This window comes from Amphiura filiformis, chromosome 4, assembly GCF_039555335.1.
Source record: "Amphiura filiformis chromosome 4, Afil_fr2py, whole genome shotgun sequence".
NCBI classification, from domain to species: Eukaryota; Metazoa; Echinodermata; class Ophiuroidea; order Amphilepidida; family Amphiuridae; genus Amphiura; species Amphiura filiformis.
This window is the reverse complement of record NC_092631.1, coordinates 31,690,328-31,710,060: the sequence shown is the minus strand read 5'-3', so window position 1 is coordinate 31,710,060 and position 19,733 is coordinate 31,690,328. Positions and strand designations below refer to the sequence as shown.

Genomic DNA, 19,733 nt, shown 5'->3' with positions numbered 1-19,733 from the left:
TGAGTACTACCTGCTCATTGGTTCCAATAAAAGGACTATTATGATTTGAGCCAACCAGCAACATGGTAAGAATGATGGTAGGGCTGACTGCGGATTGAGCTTAAATATTTAGAAGCTGTATTTTACTTGGCTCACTCAGCTGAGTATATCGTGTGATCAACCAATCAGATATGTTGTAAGAAATGCAGTAGTTCTCAGGAGGTTAGCAGTCTTATGAAATGTTTTTGACCTGAAGTAAGTTTTCTTGGTCATATTTTAAACACACACACAACAGAAGAAAAGTTTACATTGAACAGACCAAACTACATGTAGGCCCTATGTTAAATTTGATTATGTGGTATACCTCAAATAGAAAACTATATAATATATTTATCCTTTAGTTGACAAGAATTCTGTAATCTCATTGGTCAAACACCACTTGGATAAAAATCTGTATTACCTGCGTACTCCTCATTAATATACAGGCAGGTAATATTTCCCATATTACCTGTGTAGTGCGTAGTCCTAACAAGCGTGCGTCTGCGTAATATGACCTGCGCAATATCCTAAGACTCGCATGGCATGGCTGCACTGTTAACAAGCATGGAAAAACTAGCCTACTTTTCAGCAAGATTATCAAACTAAATATCTTCAGCAATGTTTGCGAACAAGTCTGAAGATAATAAAATTCATGTTCACTAAAGGATAAAATCGTTACCCCCTGTTTGTTCTCACAAAATACGGGAAAATATCTATTGTCTGGTGTATGGCACCAGACCATAGATATTTTCCTGTATTTCATGAACAAACAAGGGGTAACTAATAATATATGTACTAATATTGTCTCTGTGGTATTTTGATTATCATTTCAATACCTTGGATTGGAATCATGTGTCTTCTTTACATTATGAACAATATGTTAAACAGAGCTCATATAGTATATCACCAATCTTAAAATCAACTTGTAATCTTTAGAGTTGCTTGAGCTCCAGAAAAGATCATATGTGTCAAATGTTAACAAAAAATTTCACACAAAAGTGGTCAACATCATCTTGTTTCAGTCACCCACCAATTGCACTATCCCATAACATTACACATAGTATAAACATCAAGGTCACAAAGATTCCATATGCAATATCATGCAAACTACACCTTATCATAATACCAAAATATTCTCATCTATTACCGGCAAGTCACTACACCTGTGTGTGTGTTTAATCATTAATTAACAAATTAATTATTTAATTGCTGTCTTCCCTTTTCAGTTAGAATTGACCAACCAAATTGTCAACAACATTCCAAAGTAAACATTTTTGGTAGGACAGCCTGAAAAGGTGAAACACTTATGATGAAATGGCTATAGTTGAGCACAAATATGCAAAATGCACCTTACCCAGTAAAGCTCACTAAATGCAATGCCTCAAAACCATATATGTAAAACCTTACAGATGAGAATATTTGGGTTCAACAACATATCAGAAAAAAAACAGGCAAGATGCAAGCACAATGCTGACAAAGATTTAGAAAGGATGGTTGGATGGGATCTAGAAGAAAGAGGGATCAGGTATATGATGATGATTAGAAAGAAATAGAAAGAATGTATACCAACCAATATATAATAACAACTTTATATATATTTACCATTTTAATGCCTATCATATGAAAGGCTGAGAAACCATGTTGTTTTCTGATTCAGTATCTCCCATATTTGCCATTTCATTATTAAAGTTTAAATATCTATACTATAATTTTACTGATAGATACACAATGCCCATTGTAAAACTGATTCCTTAGGATTCAATAACAATCCTTTCCATGTATCTTTTCAAATTCAAGAACACACAATAAAACCATCATACATAACAACAAACAGATAAACAATGAAAGTATAAAAATAAAATAATCATTTCACATTAACTAATGTAGGTATTCCACAAGGATTCGTTCAGGGTCCCAAATAAACAGATAAACAATGAAAGTATAAAAATAAAATAATCATTTAACATTAACTAATGTAGGTATTCCACAAGGATTCGTTCAGGGTCCCAAATAAACAGATAAACAATGAAAGTATAAAAATAAAATAATCATTTAACATTAACTAATGTAGGTATTCCACAGGGATTCGTTCAGGGTCCCAAAGTTTTCAACCTACCACGTGAGACAGCTATACAGTCTACAGATTGTTACTTCTATGAATATATTCAAAAACAGTGAACAACTTGTTGTGAGAATCCTGTTAAGTTTCAAAAATGCCTCCCATTATACAATTAATTGGTTATCTCTCAAATGTATGATCTACTTTTATATACAATCTATGGATTTGCCTATAGGAAAGTAAATGCCATTTTGACAAATCTTACCATTTATAGACGATTGAATTCTATACAGTACAGAACAGCACAGATTTACATAACACCAATTGCTGTACAAAGTGCTGTACAAAAGTATGAGAAAAACGCTGATGAGTTCCCCAAGGTTCAATCATTGGTCCCATAATGCATACCTTTTCTAATATTGTGTTGAGTGTATCTGTGTGTGCCTTTGTGTCTACAACTTAAAGAAATAACTGAGAGTGCCTCAAGGTTCATACCTTGGTCCCAAAGTGCATACGTACCATTTGTGGCGAGTGTTGGCCTGAAGAAGGTAGCCCCAGTGAGATGTTGGGCAGTGAGGGTGACGTGTACAAGTTGAGATCACTGGTGCTTTGGCTATACATGCGATTCATCAACATTGGGTAGCCTCCGTATTCCTAAAGATATGACAGGCATGCAGTGAGGAGCAGATATATATAGAGAGACAATACTATACACTAAAACAATATACAAAGTGCTTAAATCCCTCTTGCTTTTTTCACCTATCATGATCAATATTGTGATTTCTTTAATAGCTATGTCCACATCTTAATCAACAATGTATCCATACAACAAAGTGATTGGTATAATGTTATGAGCTCTTATTGTCAAATCAATAGAAATATTAACTGTTAAAACTGATGATCCTACTTCAAATTCACTCCTACATTACATCGTTAGTATAGTGGTTCAGAAACATCGCATGACATACACAGTTATACAGTCAAAAATCACGACCATGATTATGATTGAATACTGGTGAAGTTACATAATGATATGCATGGACTTGTCACCCACTGCTAGTCATATTATTAGACACATATTTTGATTATTTATTGAAAACATGATTGTAGATCCCATCTATCACCTTGCATACAGGGGTGCAAGTGCAGTGCTATGAATATTGAATATGGCTGGCTCTCGTTCAAGAGAAAGATAATGTGGTAATATTGAGATCATTAAAAGGGACCCAATATCTACCCTAATAAGTAATATACCACTCCAATAATTGTGTTGAAAATGAAATCAACTGAACAGCAAAACCTGACACCAATGCCTGCTTCATTTGAAACAAGGTCATAGAACCATGCCCTCTGGGTATGACAATGTTTACAATACGCATTTACTTATCCGCGTCAAATGATACATAAAAATACACTGGTTATATCAGCCTTCAAATCTGATTGCATCTAAATCTAAGCACACTCTGCTATGTTTAGCAACCCTCTGGGCCAGTGTGATATGCTATTCCAATTAAAACCCATACACCCCCTGTGGAAGAAATGACCTTAATCTTCCACACAGGGAGTGTGAATTTCAAATGGGGTTACCTGAATGGGTGACTCCATTTGAAATCTACACCCCCCTGTGTGGGATATTAATAAAGTCACATCTCCAGTAGGTGTGGGGATTTCAATTGGAATTGCCATTTACTGCTCTGTATGTAGGATGGCAGATTATACATTGGATGCTACTGTGTGTTTCAAACACAAGAGTATCATGAAGGCGGATGTATGGAAGAAATCACCGTGAAAAAGGTGAATGGTGATTCAAAACATGGGACTAACCAACCATTTTAATAGTTCTTTGCAAGTGGTTTATAGTATTATAAACCCAACTATGCCTTACATCCTTACAAATGCATGATTTGATAAAATAGGGACATAATATGCCAAAGACTTTGTTCCTAGCATTTTGTCATTCTGGGCTTTGATAAAAGCCTCATGAAAAGTTTTGGATAATAATCATAATCATGCTAATACTAACGAATATGACAAAATAGCATATATTTTTATCCAGGACACAATGTAAACTTCATTTTTTTTTTGGTGTAGGTTTACTAATCAACTTATCAAGCCGACTGCACCTAAAGAACACTATAATCCCGGCTGAAATTAAATTATGATGCCATAAATAGCATCGCCCTGCTCCCTCACATACATCTTATCAACGCATCTCTAATACGCCACTTATGCAATGTTATTCATTGAGTCAGCTAGCTGGATACAAATTTTGTTATCTTTTTGGTTTTGATACTAACTAATAATTACATCCATCGTTTGAATAGCCTTGTCAAATATTTGATTAAAAGCAATAATATAAATTGTCAAATTCTGTGCATGTTTCTATAGAATGTTATTACGAAAAAGAACAAAAAAGTTGGATTCAACTCAAAATGAGAAAAAGTCGGCTTGAAAAGAAGTCAACATCGCACATCAGGAAGATTTCACCTTGCGTAAGAAAAACAACCAGCTATTAATAGCCATAGATAAATACATATTATCAAAATACAAAAGATAATAATTGCTTGTTGAGTAATCTGAGAGCTTAATGTTGTTGTAATTGAAAACAAGGATGACCAAATAGCAATCGAAAGTGTATTGATAACGCGATAACATAGCGCAATGCTATTTTCAGCCTAACCTTGATTCGGAGTGCTCAGGATGTTCGATAGCATCTTTGCATCGACTTAAGATGTTTATTTTTCATATGTCAAAGACTATATTTCAGTATTATTTACTGTATAGATCGAATAGCAAAATAATTAACTTACTATGATGGCACTTTTTTATACAATGGAAAATCTTAGACTTTAATTCATTAAAAAAAATTGGGGTGGGGGAAATATGTTCCTTAAATGCAATAATATAGCAAGGTGAAATAAAGAGCGCAGCAGACGAGCCTGAAAAATATGTTGCAAATAGTCAAAGAATTGAAAACAAATCTCAGGAACCTTTCTTGATCTCTTAGGAATGCCTCTTCAGTTCAACAGTTGTTGACAACCCAAATGGCTTGACACAGTCACATCCACATGGAAGAAACACTTTGGAATTTGCCGCCCAAAACATTTGCTATACACATCAGTTGCAACAAACCAATCACCAGTTCCAAGTTACTTGTCAACTGGGTCTAAGCTCCTAAGCTAGAACTGAGCTAGTTGGAGTTTATATATATCATAGGGTATCAGACATTACTGAGCTACCAATACCATACACATTTTAAAAGAGCCCAACCTACCCAAAGAGAGATAGGGCCTTATACTTTCCAAAAATATAGGACTCTCTACTAGAAACACCATCCAAAATATCAAAAAGGACTTTGTCAATATCCACAAAAATTACACTTGCTGGCAGAAAAGAACAGCACTTGTTTACATTTGAGAGCGTAGCATAAACACGAAAGTAGGGTTCTGATTGGCTAATTCAATCCTCAGACCAGTAATCTGATTGGCTGATTATGCGTCAAAGCGTTGGTCACACCAATCGGATCAAGTGAGTGCCGTTCATTTCTGACAGCCAGTGTAGAATTAGTCAATCAGCAGCAGTATGCCGAGATTTGCTTCTCTCAAATTCTTACAAATTCTTAACAAATTTGAGTGTTGTTGAACATTGTTACATTCTTTACTTTTAAATTGTCTTCAAAACTGAACACCAATTAAAAGTGACCAAAAATTTATTGAGCATATTTTGTTAATTCACTTTTTCAAAATCGAAAACACTATCAGAAATTGAACACAAAATGTGCATTATTAACAATTTCTATATTCATCTTTCTATAAACACTTATTTAAAAACATTCTCCCCACAATTTGATAACGCTATATTCGTCTTCAGCCTCAGGGGAACCACCATATCTTTTCAGCCTTCCATTCCACTCAGACAAAGATGATTCACACATGAAACTGAATCTAGCTTGGTTCAGATCATTGTAGATTCACATTATTTAGAAAGAATCCACATCAGAGCCATCAAAAGCAAATAAAAAAACAATCACATCATTGAATATGTATAAGCTGCCAAACCAGTCAAAATATAATGTAATACCCTGCTGCATACCCAATTCAAACATATTGAGTTTTTAAAAGCACTGAATTTAAAACCATTATCAGTTCCATTAGCTATGCACATACGATAATCATTGTGCATTTTTTACATCTTATGTTAAAGTCACTTTGGTAAAAGAACCTATAATATAACAACTATCCACTCTAATTAAGATAGGCTTACACGTCCCTCAGTGCTATAATTTATTCTATTTCAGTTCGGATTTTTATTACAATTGTAACAATCAAAATGAAAAATAAAATTCTGAATACCGTATTTCGTCAAATAACCGCCCCCGGGGGCGTTACATTTTCCCAAGGGGGGGGGGGGCGTTTATTAGAGGTCATTTTTAGCACGACAATTCCCGTTAAGCTTAAAAGTCACGCTAAAATGACGAACTATGAACTTTTGACACTGACTTTTGGTTCACTTCCGGGTTGCCGATGCAGATTTTCGCCATTTATTGCTGCTATTATCAACCATGTGAGAAACTTGGTAAGCTTACTACACAAGATAGCATGGAAATATTGGAATTTTTGAAACATCTTGGTTGAAAAAAGTGGTGGTGGGGGCGTTTATTTGAGGGGGGGCGACTATTTGACTAAATACGGTACATATGGGACATATCAAGACATATCCTGATATCATTAATGCTTAACATTTTGTTAGTTGAAATTGTAGCCTATGTCCTATGTTTTACACTTATGAGTTGCTGGCATTACTGTTCAACTGTCATAATTAATCCATGAAGACTGTTAACAACAATGCATCATGGATACAGTCTCCTTAAAATATCTTCTTATGATCAATGCATGCAGGCAAAATATTAACTTAAATTCAAGGAATGCGGGCAATTCATTAATCTTGATATTCTTTACTGAGAAGTTGAGCCGAGGGATGACATATTTTACAGCTGGAAATTTGTACGGTTTTCAATTTACAGTTGCAGAAGGTTTAGCAGTTTGTTTTATTGCTAAATTCACAGATCTACAATTTTAAATTACAATTTAAATTTAAAAGCATTAATATAAAACATATAATTTGTTATACAATAAATTTGCTATCTGTAATACATCTATGACATTATCACAAAATTAACTGATTTTTGCTTTATTTTCCAGTTACATCTTTTGTAAGCACCCCTACGGGATGTTTGACCAAAAAGATATAATTATCTTTTTGAGACTTACAGCATTCAACTAATTAGGGTACTGTATAACCTTTACCATAAAAACCCGAGTAGTCTATAAATAAAGTTTATACCGTCTTCTGGGAGATATGTGAGGATATATATGGTGTGAGTTGCATAAGGATAAAGAACTTATTGCTGTCTTTATTCCTAAATGGATTAATTAGTGAGTGCACACAAGCATGCAATATGATAATGCTATGAACGTGATCAACACTAAAAAAAGCACACAAATACACACACAGGCCAACAATGCGGGCAATGTTTACAAGTATGGAACAATTAAAACATGCACTGCACATGAACACAAGATGCACTGAGACCCATTTCCCACCACACACAAATGCAATCATTTAATGATTCACTACTCTAGAATATACAAGTTACTTGTTGAATATTGATTTCAAGATTGTGAAAACTCTGCAACCTGTTTATCAGACTCTTTATGAACGAATGCTCCCCACAAAGTATTTATCCCTGTGAGATTTGAAGCAAAGTAGGCCTTTGCTGAAAAAGTTCTCCACCTGCCTACCTTCCCGGTCGGTTTTATCCATTCGTTTGTATGCATAAGTATATTTTTGGCTCCCCGGATAGACCACTCTACTTTGTTTATATAAACAGAATTACATCTATTTCTAGACCTGTCGAGGGACTCCAGTGAAAACTTGTGGATTTCATCAGAGAAATATTCCCACTTAGATTGCTGAGCTAATGTTATTGGCAGCTTCAACAGGGCTTTGTTTTTGTGCCACTTGATGTGAACATGCAATAATAAAACTTTGCAGTGATGCTCGCAAATGAAGTCATTTTCTATTGACTATGGTCATTTTCCAAACCAAAACCATTTCAAAAATATCTTTCTTTTGTTCTAATTATTTTAAGTTTTAAAATCATTACGGAATTAATTATTTTCAATTAAATTTGGATCTAAAGCATTGAACATTTTACCCACACATATGCGCACAGGTGCACATTCACAAGCACATACATACATACACCCCACACAAACCCCACCCCCACCCCACCTCACCAGCTCAATTGTAACTGGTATACAATTTGGTTTTGGTGTGGCATATTATATCCCTTGCTCATTTCTGCCAGTTTATTTAAGTGTGCATACAAGTACATGTGTACATAATTAAGTGAACACCTACTACATATACTAAACATGCAAAAGTCTGAAAATGTATTCAGTAAAAAAGTAAGTTAAGTAAGCCTTTGTTACAGGCCACAGAAGGAGCATGCAGTTAGTAGGTGAAGTGAAGTGGCTAATACTCAGCTCATCAGTTTTATTGACAGAACAAGTAATATTCTACATCTAGTTTTCCTGCGCAAGTTGTGAACAAAAATGCTGCAGTTTTTTATATGATAAGAAGTGTGTGGGTGTGAAAAGGCCAATATGTAGTTTGACTATTTTGTGTGCATCTTGCCATCGGTGAGTGTCAAATGCATACTAAACACATCAAAGAAATAAGTCCCCTCTGAACATGTCATCATAACATTGTAAGTTTAGTTTTGTACCAATAAAACTAACTTTGAAATAATTATATGACTGTTTACTAAGTGCTGTGTGAAAATGAGAGATTTCCATGACTTCAGGGCTGAATGAGCCTAAATTGAAGGCAAAAACTGCCCTTTTCAACAAAAGTCACAAAGTAGGCCTATGCTTGTCACAAAAGTTGATTCATGGCTTGTTACTAATGGAAAACCCCATGTGTTTGAGTGCAGTTTAAAATCCTCACCAAGTGAACATTTACTAATGTGTATCGATCCCCTTGGTGCAGAGTTCAACACAGTGATCTGTATGATGGCCAGTTCCATTCCTTGTCCCAATACGCCTTGCAGTTAACAAGCATAGGCCTACTTTGTGACTTTTGGAAAGGGCAGTTTTTGTCTTCAATTTGGGTTCATTCAGCCATGAAGTCATGGACAGCTTTCATTTTCACAAAACACTTAGTAAACAATCATATAATTATTTCTAAGTAAGTTTTATTGGTACAAAGTTTTACTTTACGATGTTATGACGAAACTTTCAGAGGGGGACTTATTTCTTTTGATGTGTTTACATTCTACCGGACTACACCATTTGGATGCATTTTACATTCACCTGTTGCAAGAAGCAGGCAAAACATCAAACTATATACTAGCTAGCACTAAATAGTGATTTTACATGGAATTCAGGCAATAATTCTCTGGGTACTAGAGAGTGCTATTGATAGGCTAATGCAACTAGTGATTTTTTTTCTCTAAGAAATCTTAGTCCTAATTTTTATAGTTCTTCCACTTCATTACCTATGCCTTTGCATATAATCACTTGCAATGATGTTCATGTACTACCTTTTCTTCCTAAACTTCTTCCTAACTCAACAATAATCCATTAATATTGTTGATTTCTGTGTGCTAACAAGCAGAACCGTCCTCCCTTGATATGATAATTACATTGCAATTATTTGGAATATCAATCCTACATTTATTTATTAATATAGGAGTTCCACAAGGCTCAATTATGGGTCCACATAGAATTAGGCTCATAACAACTGCTACTTGCACATAATTAACAAAACAAAATATTGTCTACATTTGTATCTTAGGACATGACATGTGCTACCTACCTAGGTTGAATTTGTATACTTAGAAAAGAATATTCAACTTCTCACACAAGATGCAAGTATCATAGTACAGTCCCACTTGCCAAAGTTCAACCTTATATGGATGTTACATTCTTTTTAATCAATCAATGTGGACTGTGCAACCTACCTCTGGAACAGCAGCTGCAGCAGCCAGGCCATTGCTACCATCAGGGCATGGTGCATTTCCACTCAGGGGGGAGCTAGGCCCTGAGCCAGGTGTACTGCTTGATGGGGATGTATCCACTGTTAAAAATAAACACAACTACATAATGTATTATAAGGTTTTGGATCACTGTTAAAATCTCTACAGGACAAAAAAATTCCCCACGTCTCCCCTGGAAATAGCGAGGCAGATGACCTATGATATAGACCTTGGTACCGTAGGTTCTGATCCAGGTAAAACACCCAATTGTCAGCTACACTTGCCCGTCCTGAAAAAATGCCCCAACCTGTTATCTACTGCGAACCCCTTCACCAGGTCACTTGGCCTAATTGAAGTTACATTAGCGTTATCTCCCTGATTTCAGCTGCTAAATGCCTAGATATATGCTTGACATTATAACTGTAGTTTGAACAGTTCTTACTCATTGATTTCATAAGCTGCTAACACCAACAATGTGGTATTGTTCTAAAAAATATCAAATTTGACAAAAGAAAAGCAACCACTGCCCTATTGCACAACAATATCTGCTACGTACACTGACCATTGAGTGGTTTCCTCTTCTGAAGGCCTGCCATCACGTCTCTTCTTCTTGGCAACAAAGGACTTCCGTGACTCCGCCTCTCGGCCACTTTTTCCTTTAATCGTGACCGTACTTTGAGATTGGAATCCGAGGCAGTTTTTCTGAGGGGATGTAAGTTGCTACTGTCGAATAGGCCAAACTGTGGCTGATGGTACTGAGGCGACATGTGAGGTGGCGAGTGGTGATCTAATGACCCCGGTGGTGTCCTGTGGAAGACAAAGAGTACACTTCAGAATAGGTGCACACAATGTATCATCAAATATCATGGGGGAAACTGCGAGTCATCTCATCATCAAGGGCTTATTTACACTTGTTTGCCAAAGTACCTTGTATGCGCATAAACGTGGCGGCATGATCCTCATTAGACAACTGAAACCTGATTTATCAGGTCTGGTAAATAATGTGTGATGTTATTTCTAACTGGCTGTGTACCAATCTGTTTCTTTAACATTTTCTATATATAGTACTACAAGAAGACGTCCCATCTCTTTAGCATACCAGGTTGTGAAGTTATGATATTTTGACATACATATGCTTCTTATTCTATACTCCTATTGTGTTCATGCTCCTTATTTCTGCCTATAATTTATATTCAATATGTCCAACATTGGCCTGAGTAGATCAGATGGTATCACAAATTGGGCTATTCCATTTAAAATCCCCACTTCAGATTTTGGAAATATCTTCCACAGGGGGAGTATGAATTTCAAATGGAATGAACACATTAGGAAGCTCCATTTGAATTTCATACACCCACTGAGAAAGATTCAACCTGAATCTTCCACTGATGAAGGGCATGTATCAAATGGAGCTGCTAATGTGTTCATTGACTTCATTTCATTTGAAATTCATACTTCCCGTAAAGAAGGTATTTTCAAAATCGTCCACAGGGGGAGTGTGGATTAAATAGAATAGCCCATTATAAGCCAATGGTGCAATTGACCTTTTTGGTAAATCCCATAAGCCTTTGAGGGTAGACCTGTGATGCAGTCACGCCAATACGCACATGTTCGCTAAACAATGTGAACATCAGCGTGATGTCAAATGACGACATCTCAGGTCTACCTGCAAAGGCTGGTGGGATTTACCGAAAATGTCATAACTGATAGTTCAAATATTTGTCCTTCATGAGTTTTTGTACCCATCTCTTCCAAAGGTCATTCTACGAGTATAGAAACTTATTAGGGTTAAGGAACCGTGTCCTCAGAGATTGTCATGTTTGTGTTGTACAAAAAATAATTGCCACTTGAATGCAGTAAGGTTGTAAAGTGCTTTGTTGTCACTATGCACTTATGACCTTCTTGTATTCAACTGACACTGAGGCTGCCCCATCACCATCACCAAGTCACCTACCAGTGTCTGAATGTCTGTGGAGGGGAATGGTTGAGGCCACTGGCCTGCATTTCAGCTCTCTGCTTCTTATTCAATAAGAACTTCTGTAGTTTTTCTTTCACTTCTTCTGATGGAGTTGCACCTGGTAAACAACAACAAAAAATAAACTTTCCACATTTAGAAGGCTGTTGATATGAATTTTCAAATGAAGGTAAATTATAAGATCATAAAATAAAAACCGTATTGTTTGTAATAAACGCCCCGGTGTGTAGCATTTTTCCAAAAAGGTGTTTATTAGAAGTGAAAATACAGTGAAAAAAACCCTTCAAAAATGGCGGCAAACTTCAGAAGATCCCCTCACTTTCGGCTTCAAATTCAAGATGGCGGTGCCCGCAGAACCGTGTGGAACATGATATTTATGCGACAAATACAACAAAATTACATCCGTATATGCATCATCAAACAAGAATCTGATGAAATTAGTTAAATTCTACTATGAACTGGTGAATGGAAGTATGAGTCATAATAGGTTTTGTCCATGCAATTTAGAGTTCGTCTCTGAAAATTGAAAAATTGGGAGGGGGGCCATTTTTATAGGGTGTATATGGAGTGTGAAAATTTCAATACCATTAAACTGGCATTCATTGAGTAAAGACACGGTCTAGTCTGCATTTTACTTGTTTCCCCCATCAAGTTGGTGTACCTTGCTCTTTTTCTTTCCAGTTGTTTGTATACGGTCATTTTCACGGTAAAGGGTGTAACTTTGGATTTTTAACATTTTAATCCGTAGCGTTCTAATAAAGCCACAGAATTCCATAATTTTTAGCCACATAAGTCATCTAGTTAGCAGCTACCTTGGGTAGCATAATCAGCTTTGGGAGTTACTGCGTTCAGTTTTAGCAGGCTTAAATGTACTTAATATTGCCATTTGGAAAAACTATAAAAAACAGTAACATTTTTGTAAAACCCTGTGTTTTCTTCAGTTAGTTCATGGATAATTTTTCTTATCCTGAAAGTACAGTCATATGTTCAGTAAACACTGCCACATTAGATTTAATTGTGAACGGCCCTGTATTTTTGAGAACCGGACTTGATATTTGTCGTTTCGAGGCTTCATTTTCTGTTAACAATTGTTAACAAACTTTGTGGGTGTAGCTTTGGTTCATAATTCTTGGTTATTTCTTCACTTCTTCTTGATTTATAACAGTTGTTATCTTAACTTGAAATGGGTAACAAAAATTAGCCGATTTGCAAGCTTTTAAAATTTTTATAAAATCTTGACTTCAAATAGCCGTTTTCCGTTAACTTTTTTGAAGCCTCCGAAACAAACTGTTCAGCAAGCTTGTGCAAATATAAATAAAAGAGCTCATCCAATCTATTTATCAAAATGTAGCAAAGTAGATCCTCAAGTCACATGTTTTTAAATCGTGGAGATATATATCACCGTTTGAAAATGGGACCCAATACAAACTTTCCGTTAACAATTGAAGCCTCCGAAACAAATGAAGCCTCCGAAACAACAGTAAACTTAATTATCATCTATGCATATCTAAATTGGTGTGTTTCATACTGATATCTGCATTGTAATTATTACTTGATATGTGCAGAATGTCATAAATTTAAAAAAAAATTGACATTATGGTTAATGTTTGAAAAATATACTGATACCTTAAAAAGCCTGTTTCGAGGCTTCACATGCAAAAAACACCATACTTAACAAATGGGTGAAAAATTAATGTGTGATAAATCTACAATATCTGCCGCATAGAATCATTGATTCAATACACACAAGAAAATAACAGCTTAGATGATCCCAACACTGTTGTTTTCAAAAAACTACTTCTGCAATGTTTAACAATTGTTAACATGAAGCCTCCGAAACAAAAAAAATGACTTGCTGTGATAATTTAATTTTTGTCACAACTGAAATTCAATACTTAGAAGCAAAGCATGAAAATTGGTAATTGTGATATTTTTTACCTATTTTTTTATGTCAACTTGTAGTAGTTAGCTAAATATTTTACTTTTATGATCACCTGTGTTGTTAACTGAAGCCTCCGAAACACAAATCGCTTGAATTGCCAATTCTAAAAAATAACTCCAATTTCTGTGAAACTTGGCTGGGAGGTTCCTTTCATCAAGTAGTATTTGTACATGAAGTTAGACATTCAAATTATTTTAGGAACCCAATTAAAACTTAAAAAATATGTTTACGGTTTGGAAATTTCCATTGTAAATGACACTTGATGTTAAAAATTTTCAAAACTGCAATTACAAACATAGCAAAACATGGTATAAAATTTAACTTATATCTGTTGACTTACTTTGGAATGGAATTTCACATGTATTCCAGCTTTCATGTCAAAATTTTCTGAGGTTATGTAAAATACATTTTTCTTAGATTTTAACCAAAATGTTATGCAAATGTCAAATTTTTATTAGAAATCAAAAGGTTTAAGCCTTGAAACATTATTTTACTTGAATTTAAGTTGCTTCTATGCATGATTTCAGTAAACAGAAACATATTTAAGTGGTTTGAAATTTTGACCCTAAAATCAAAAGTTACACCCTTTACCGTGAAAATGACCATATTCAAGTCCTTTATGTCCTTCCCTTTGGATTCACCATTACCCACTTTTACCAGTGTCCATTTAAAAAAAAAAAGTATCCTGCTTTCAAAGAAGATGCACAATAAACTGAGATGAAATGTATATCTAATCAAAATAAAATATACATAAAATAGATTTTTTTCTTAAAACATCAATCCTGTTTTCAAAGAAGAGACAATACCTCAAAATAATACTTTGATGTCTTTTCTTTTATTTCATGCCATTAGTGGTTCAATGGGCCAATATATCTTGTTATTTATATCCTTGTAACGGAAATCATAACACATATTCAAATTGTTTTATTCCAATTTTAGATCAGCAATTGACAAGATACAAACTAATGATTAATTGTATTTGTTGAACCAAAATAACACTCCAAATTAATACAAATTATTTTTCTATTCTTAGCAAAATTCTCTATTCTTAGGACTATTCTCTGGTTTCAGAGAAGAATGGCAGTCCCTTGATCAGATTGACGCTAGCGCCCTGTTAATGAGCGACATGTACGCGGAGCTTTGTTTGCGCTGACCAATGTTTCTATGCATAATCGGCCAATCAGATTAGCGCATCTGTTGTTATGATTGTCAGACGATTGAATCAGCCAACCAGAACCCCAGTTCTGTGTTGACGCTGTGCACGCTCTCAAAATGTAAACAAGTGCTGTTCATCTTTGACAGAAACTGTAAATAGTACCTCAACACCTTGTTACAGTAAACAATAATATATCATTTATATAAAGACAAGATCTATAGCTCATTATTCTAACCATATTTACAATCAAGAAAGCTATCTGAAAAGGGTCCCATTAGAAAAAAGTTTCATGCTATCCGTTGTCTCCTCTAAAATCACATCCTCCACAACTGATTCATTAAAAAACACCGCAACAAAGATTACAAAAAGATAAAAATATCTGGGAAAGTATATAGCATTATCCAACTAGCCCATTATCCCACACACCCCTGGTTATATACATATAGTAACAACTTGACGTTGTAGCTTGTGGGTGCACCCACCCACTACGCATTTACACTGATCGCTAGCAAACCGTATGCATCTACCAACACAAAAATTTCAATCTTTTTAGATAACACTACGGGATCCATAAAAATGACAGATATATTTTGTTGACAGTCACAATAACAGTATGAAAAGTAATAACTTTGATTGAATTGAACTTAAATTATACAAGTATTGCGGTTCTTACAATTGTTGCTTGTTGCTTGATGAATGGATAAAATAAAATTGATTGATTGATTGATTGATTGATGTTTAGCTCGAATTGTCCAGCAGGGGGACTTTATTTTGATATTTGTTTTTGATATTACAAAACTTGGTATGCCGTTTTGCCTTAACTGCACATGCTGCAAGATTAATGGAATAATAACACCACAATATTTACGCAATCAAAAGTAATTTACCATTTGTTCCTCCTTTCTAATTCTTTAAAATACAACTATTTTGAACGTGCATATAAAATGCTCGTAATTGGCAAAAGTGACAACTCACCTTAGGCCAAGTAAAAATAAAAACATGTTTCTCTTCCGGGTTTTTAAAAATTAGGAGAATGAGGGGCTTTTTATTTTTTATTTTTTATTGGAAAACGACGTTAAATACCTGTATTTGGCACCATATTTCGGGTATTCGACATACAGATTGATATCTGAGAAAAAGGAGGAGGCCCTTTTTATTTTATTGTTTTGAGAGGTAGGCACCTCTAGTGATCACAAAACTCTTCTTAAATGATGTATTATGCATTTACAAAGCCGTAAAATAAGTTTCAACTTCTGAAACATCTTTTTCAACAAGTTATAACTGAAAGTTTACAAAATAAAAAGAAATTTGAAAAATCTTCAAAAAATGAGGAGGGCGCGGACGAAAAACATGTATTTTTTTTTACTCGGCCTTATACAAAGATTTGTATGGAATGGTACCATCAATTTAAGAGCAGGCTTCACTTAGTGTATACATGCATAAATTCAGCGCAATCTGCGGGGGCCGAACCAAAAGTAATTCAAAATTTCCTTGAATTCAGAATAGGAAAAACTGAAAATGCATTTTATGTGTGGGATGTGCACTTGCGACTTGAAAGGAATCTATAGTACTCCCAACTCCAGGCCATAATTTAGTGTAGGCAATTTGTGCAGCAAAAACTTAACAAAATTTGTATAGCAATTGTGTATTTTACATGCAAAAGACCATAAAATTGTGTAATAATTTTCTTAAAATGTGGAGCATTTTGCTATGCGATATCAGCTATATTATGCCCTGCCCAATTTATGACTTGTTTTATAATTCAACAAACTTATACCCAGCAAACACAAAATGTCTTACAGAACATGTTTAGTACCTGTCGCATATGAAGGGTATAATAAAGGGTATAAAATATTTTAATAACATTGAAAAACATTTTTGAAAACTTGCTGCAAATCATTCTAAATATAATGTTATTACAGTGGTGACATAATATTTTGAAAACACAATTGCTCAAAAATATTTGAAATATCATTTAAAATGATGTTGTTGCATTTTTCCATATAAAACAACTTTAAAACTTTCTAAGGACCTTTAAATAACCCGACATTTAAATGTTAGTAAAATGTTTTGTCCAATGCCGCACTTTTATAACATGTTTGTAACATTTTTGTGCTGGCTGGGTAGTACACCCGAAACTCATTTAGTTATTAGTTATATTATTATTCTAGAATTCAACAACTTTCATTGTTTTATTTTTATGGAAAACACTTTAAGTATAGAATCTTGGACAATCGTATCCATGCATTTTACGAATAAAAATACCATCTTCAATATCCTGTATAACAAGAAAAGAAGCCTTAAAATAACTTCAACAACTTGAACATTATTAGCAGAAAAAAAGTACAAGACATATGGCAACTGTCTATGCACCTGTACACCTGAATTCTGTTGAATGTCAAAGTAACAAAATTACTAGCTTAAATTCTGGCTTAAATTATGATGATTTTTACTTTGTGCCTATTTTTGCAATTAAAAAAAAAATTATAGCGCATTGGTGGCAAGATATGTATATTATAGGGGCAAGAACTACAACTATTGCACTGAAAATTCAGCAACTCAAGACAAGTAGTTATTGATTTATTGATCAAATATTGGTTTTCCCTCATTTTTGACTAACTCCACAACTGTTGTCTGTGCTGAATAAAACTTCCAGTGCAGTAGTTGTAGTCCTTGCCTATAATATACATATTTTACTTGTCACCAATGTGCTATAATTTTTGAGAAAAATGCAAAAATAGGCACAAAATTGGGCAGGGGTGTAGTACCCCCTTAAATACACTGTATTTTAATTGATTATGTATATAAATTGGATCTATCTAACCACAGGTTTTTTTACCAAGAATTTATGGCTATTTATGGGGATGACATCAAAGAAGACAAAGTCAGGACAGAAAGAGAAGAAATTGTTATGTTAAGTTATTCCCGGTAATGCTAAAAATCAATATTATAACAATATTTTCTGACAAATGAAAATGAAATGGAAAATTATCAATGTATATTATTTATTAGGTAATGTGTGAAAATATTAGAGGGTTCCTCAAATGATTATGGATGTTAACAAAACTAAAAACTTGAAAAACATTTAAGTGAACAAAAAATCCCTGGTTTTATAAATACCAGAACTCACAATATAATTTTTCTGTTCTGACACAAAAAATAATCACTACAAAGGCCTATTAAAAATGTCAAAAGAATGTGTTTTGAATATTTGCTCAAACCTATGGCATGGCAACGCATGATATCACTCGTATTGTTCATGACTTGTTTCCAACCATACACAATCCATTACATTCTTGCAGATCTATATTTAACTCATGTTTGCACATGTTTTGACATAAACCTATATTTAGCACACAATGTACGCTGAAGTATGGCTAATTTTAGCCTGAAAGCATTAGCGTGTCTTCATTTCTATTTGTACAATGCTCTGATAAAACAACCTTGATGTGATAGCGGATGATTTTATTGGGTTCGTTAAATTTGTTAAAAGGATAAAGCCAATGAAACAAACATTAAATAAATGATCTCAATGAAACTACATTTGGACTGAATGGGATCAAAAGTATCCATATATCATGGTGTTACCAATCAATGAAATCAATCAAACTAGAGAAATATTTCAAACAAATGAAGGAAACTTTCAATTTTCTTCTAGATCCATCACTTTTTTATATTTCGACAAATAAGTTGTTATTTACTGGTATTTGTAATTTCTTACAACTAGTCCAAAGATTTCCACTTACTTGCAGACGTTTCGAAAACTGACAGTTTTCTTTATCGATGCTATTGTTGCAATGACGATCTGTGTACAGCTGATGATTTCTGCTGCTTGGCAACGGAGTTGCCAGTTGATTTTTCACTTATCAGATCGTCAAAGACGTGACTCAAGAATTTGCGTGATGATTATGGTAAAAACACAGTGAAACATCTTCGTGACTTAGAGAACTGTGAAAAGAAAATTGCCCGTCATCGAAACCATCTTGTCTACACTCTCAGATGCCGCGATCTAAACCTCACGCCTCCTAGCCTCAAACTTAAGTGTCCGATCAACACCAAGAAAGCCAGGGACATCATAAACCAAGCTCATCGTGGATTATTACGCGAAAGAGTAAGAGTAATTAACAATAAATTGGATTGTTTAAAAGATAACAAATCTTCTCTCGAACGTGAATTAAAATGTGTAATACCCGCGGACTCCCCCCTGGAAAGTGAAATCTCGTCCCATCTTACGAGAGTTCGCGAGAACACGCTTGTGAAAACCAAATGTCGCCAAGTGCAAGCTGCAGAATTTGGCAGAGAAGAACCAAAACAATGGCCAGTTACACAGAAATTCGACCAGTGCACCGGAACCAGATCTTACCGAACACAGTTGAAAAAGTGGGTAATCAACTTATCAAAATACAAGCTAAATGATACGCAGACCAAGGTGCTTGCGAAAGGTCTGAATTATGCCGTATCTCCCGTAGATGTTTGCCCTGACGAATTCGTGCTCGCCACTGAATTAGCATGTAAGAACTTACCGCACCGGAAGCTGTTCAA

At 34.7% G+C, this 19,733-nt stretch overlaps 1 protein-coding gene across 8 annotated transcripts in view; it reads right to left on the bottom strand.

Moving 5' to 3' along the window:
- The window catches only part of LOC140150809 (histone deacetylase 4-like), a 119,706-nt gene that overhangs the window by 25,950 nt on the left and 74,023 nt on the right, over positions 1–19,733 (bottom strand). For 7 of the 8 annotated variants that reach the window (XM_072172943.1, XM_072172946.1, XM_072172941.1 and 4 more), the window contains 4 exons: positions 12,073–12,193; positions 10,675–10,925; positions 10,104–10,219; positions 2,597–2,731 (listed from right to left, as the gene is read on the bottom strand). In XM_072172943.1, coding sequence (XP_072029044.1) covers positions 2,597–2,731; positions 10,104–10,219; positions 10,675–10,925; positions 12,073–12,193 — 623 coding nt within the window. The remainder of the gene's footprint in view (positions 1–2,596; positions 2,732–10,103; positions 10,220–10,674; positions 10,926–12,072; positions 12,194–19,733) is intronic. The other variant, XM_072172939.1, reaches the window with a different exon arrangement.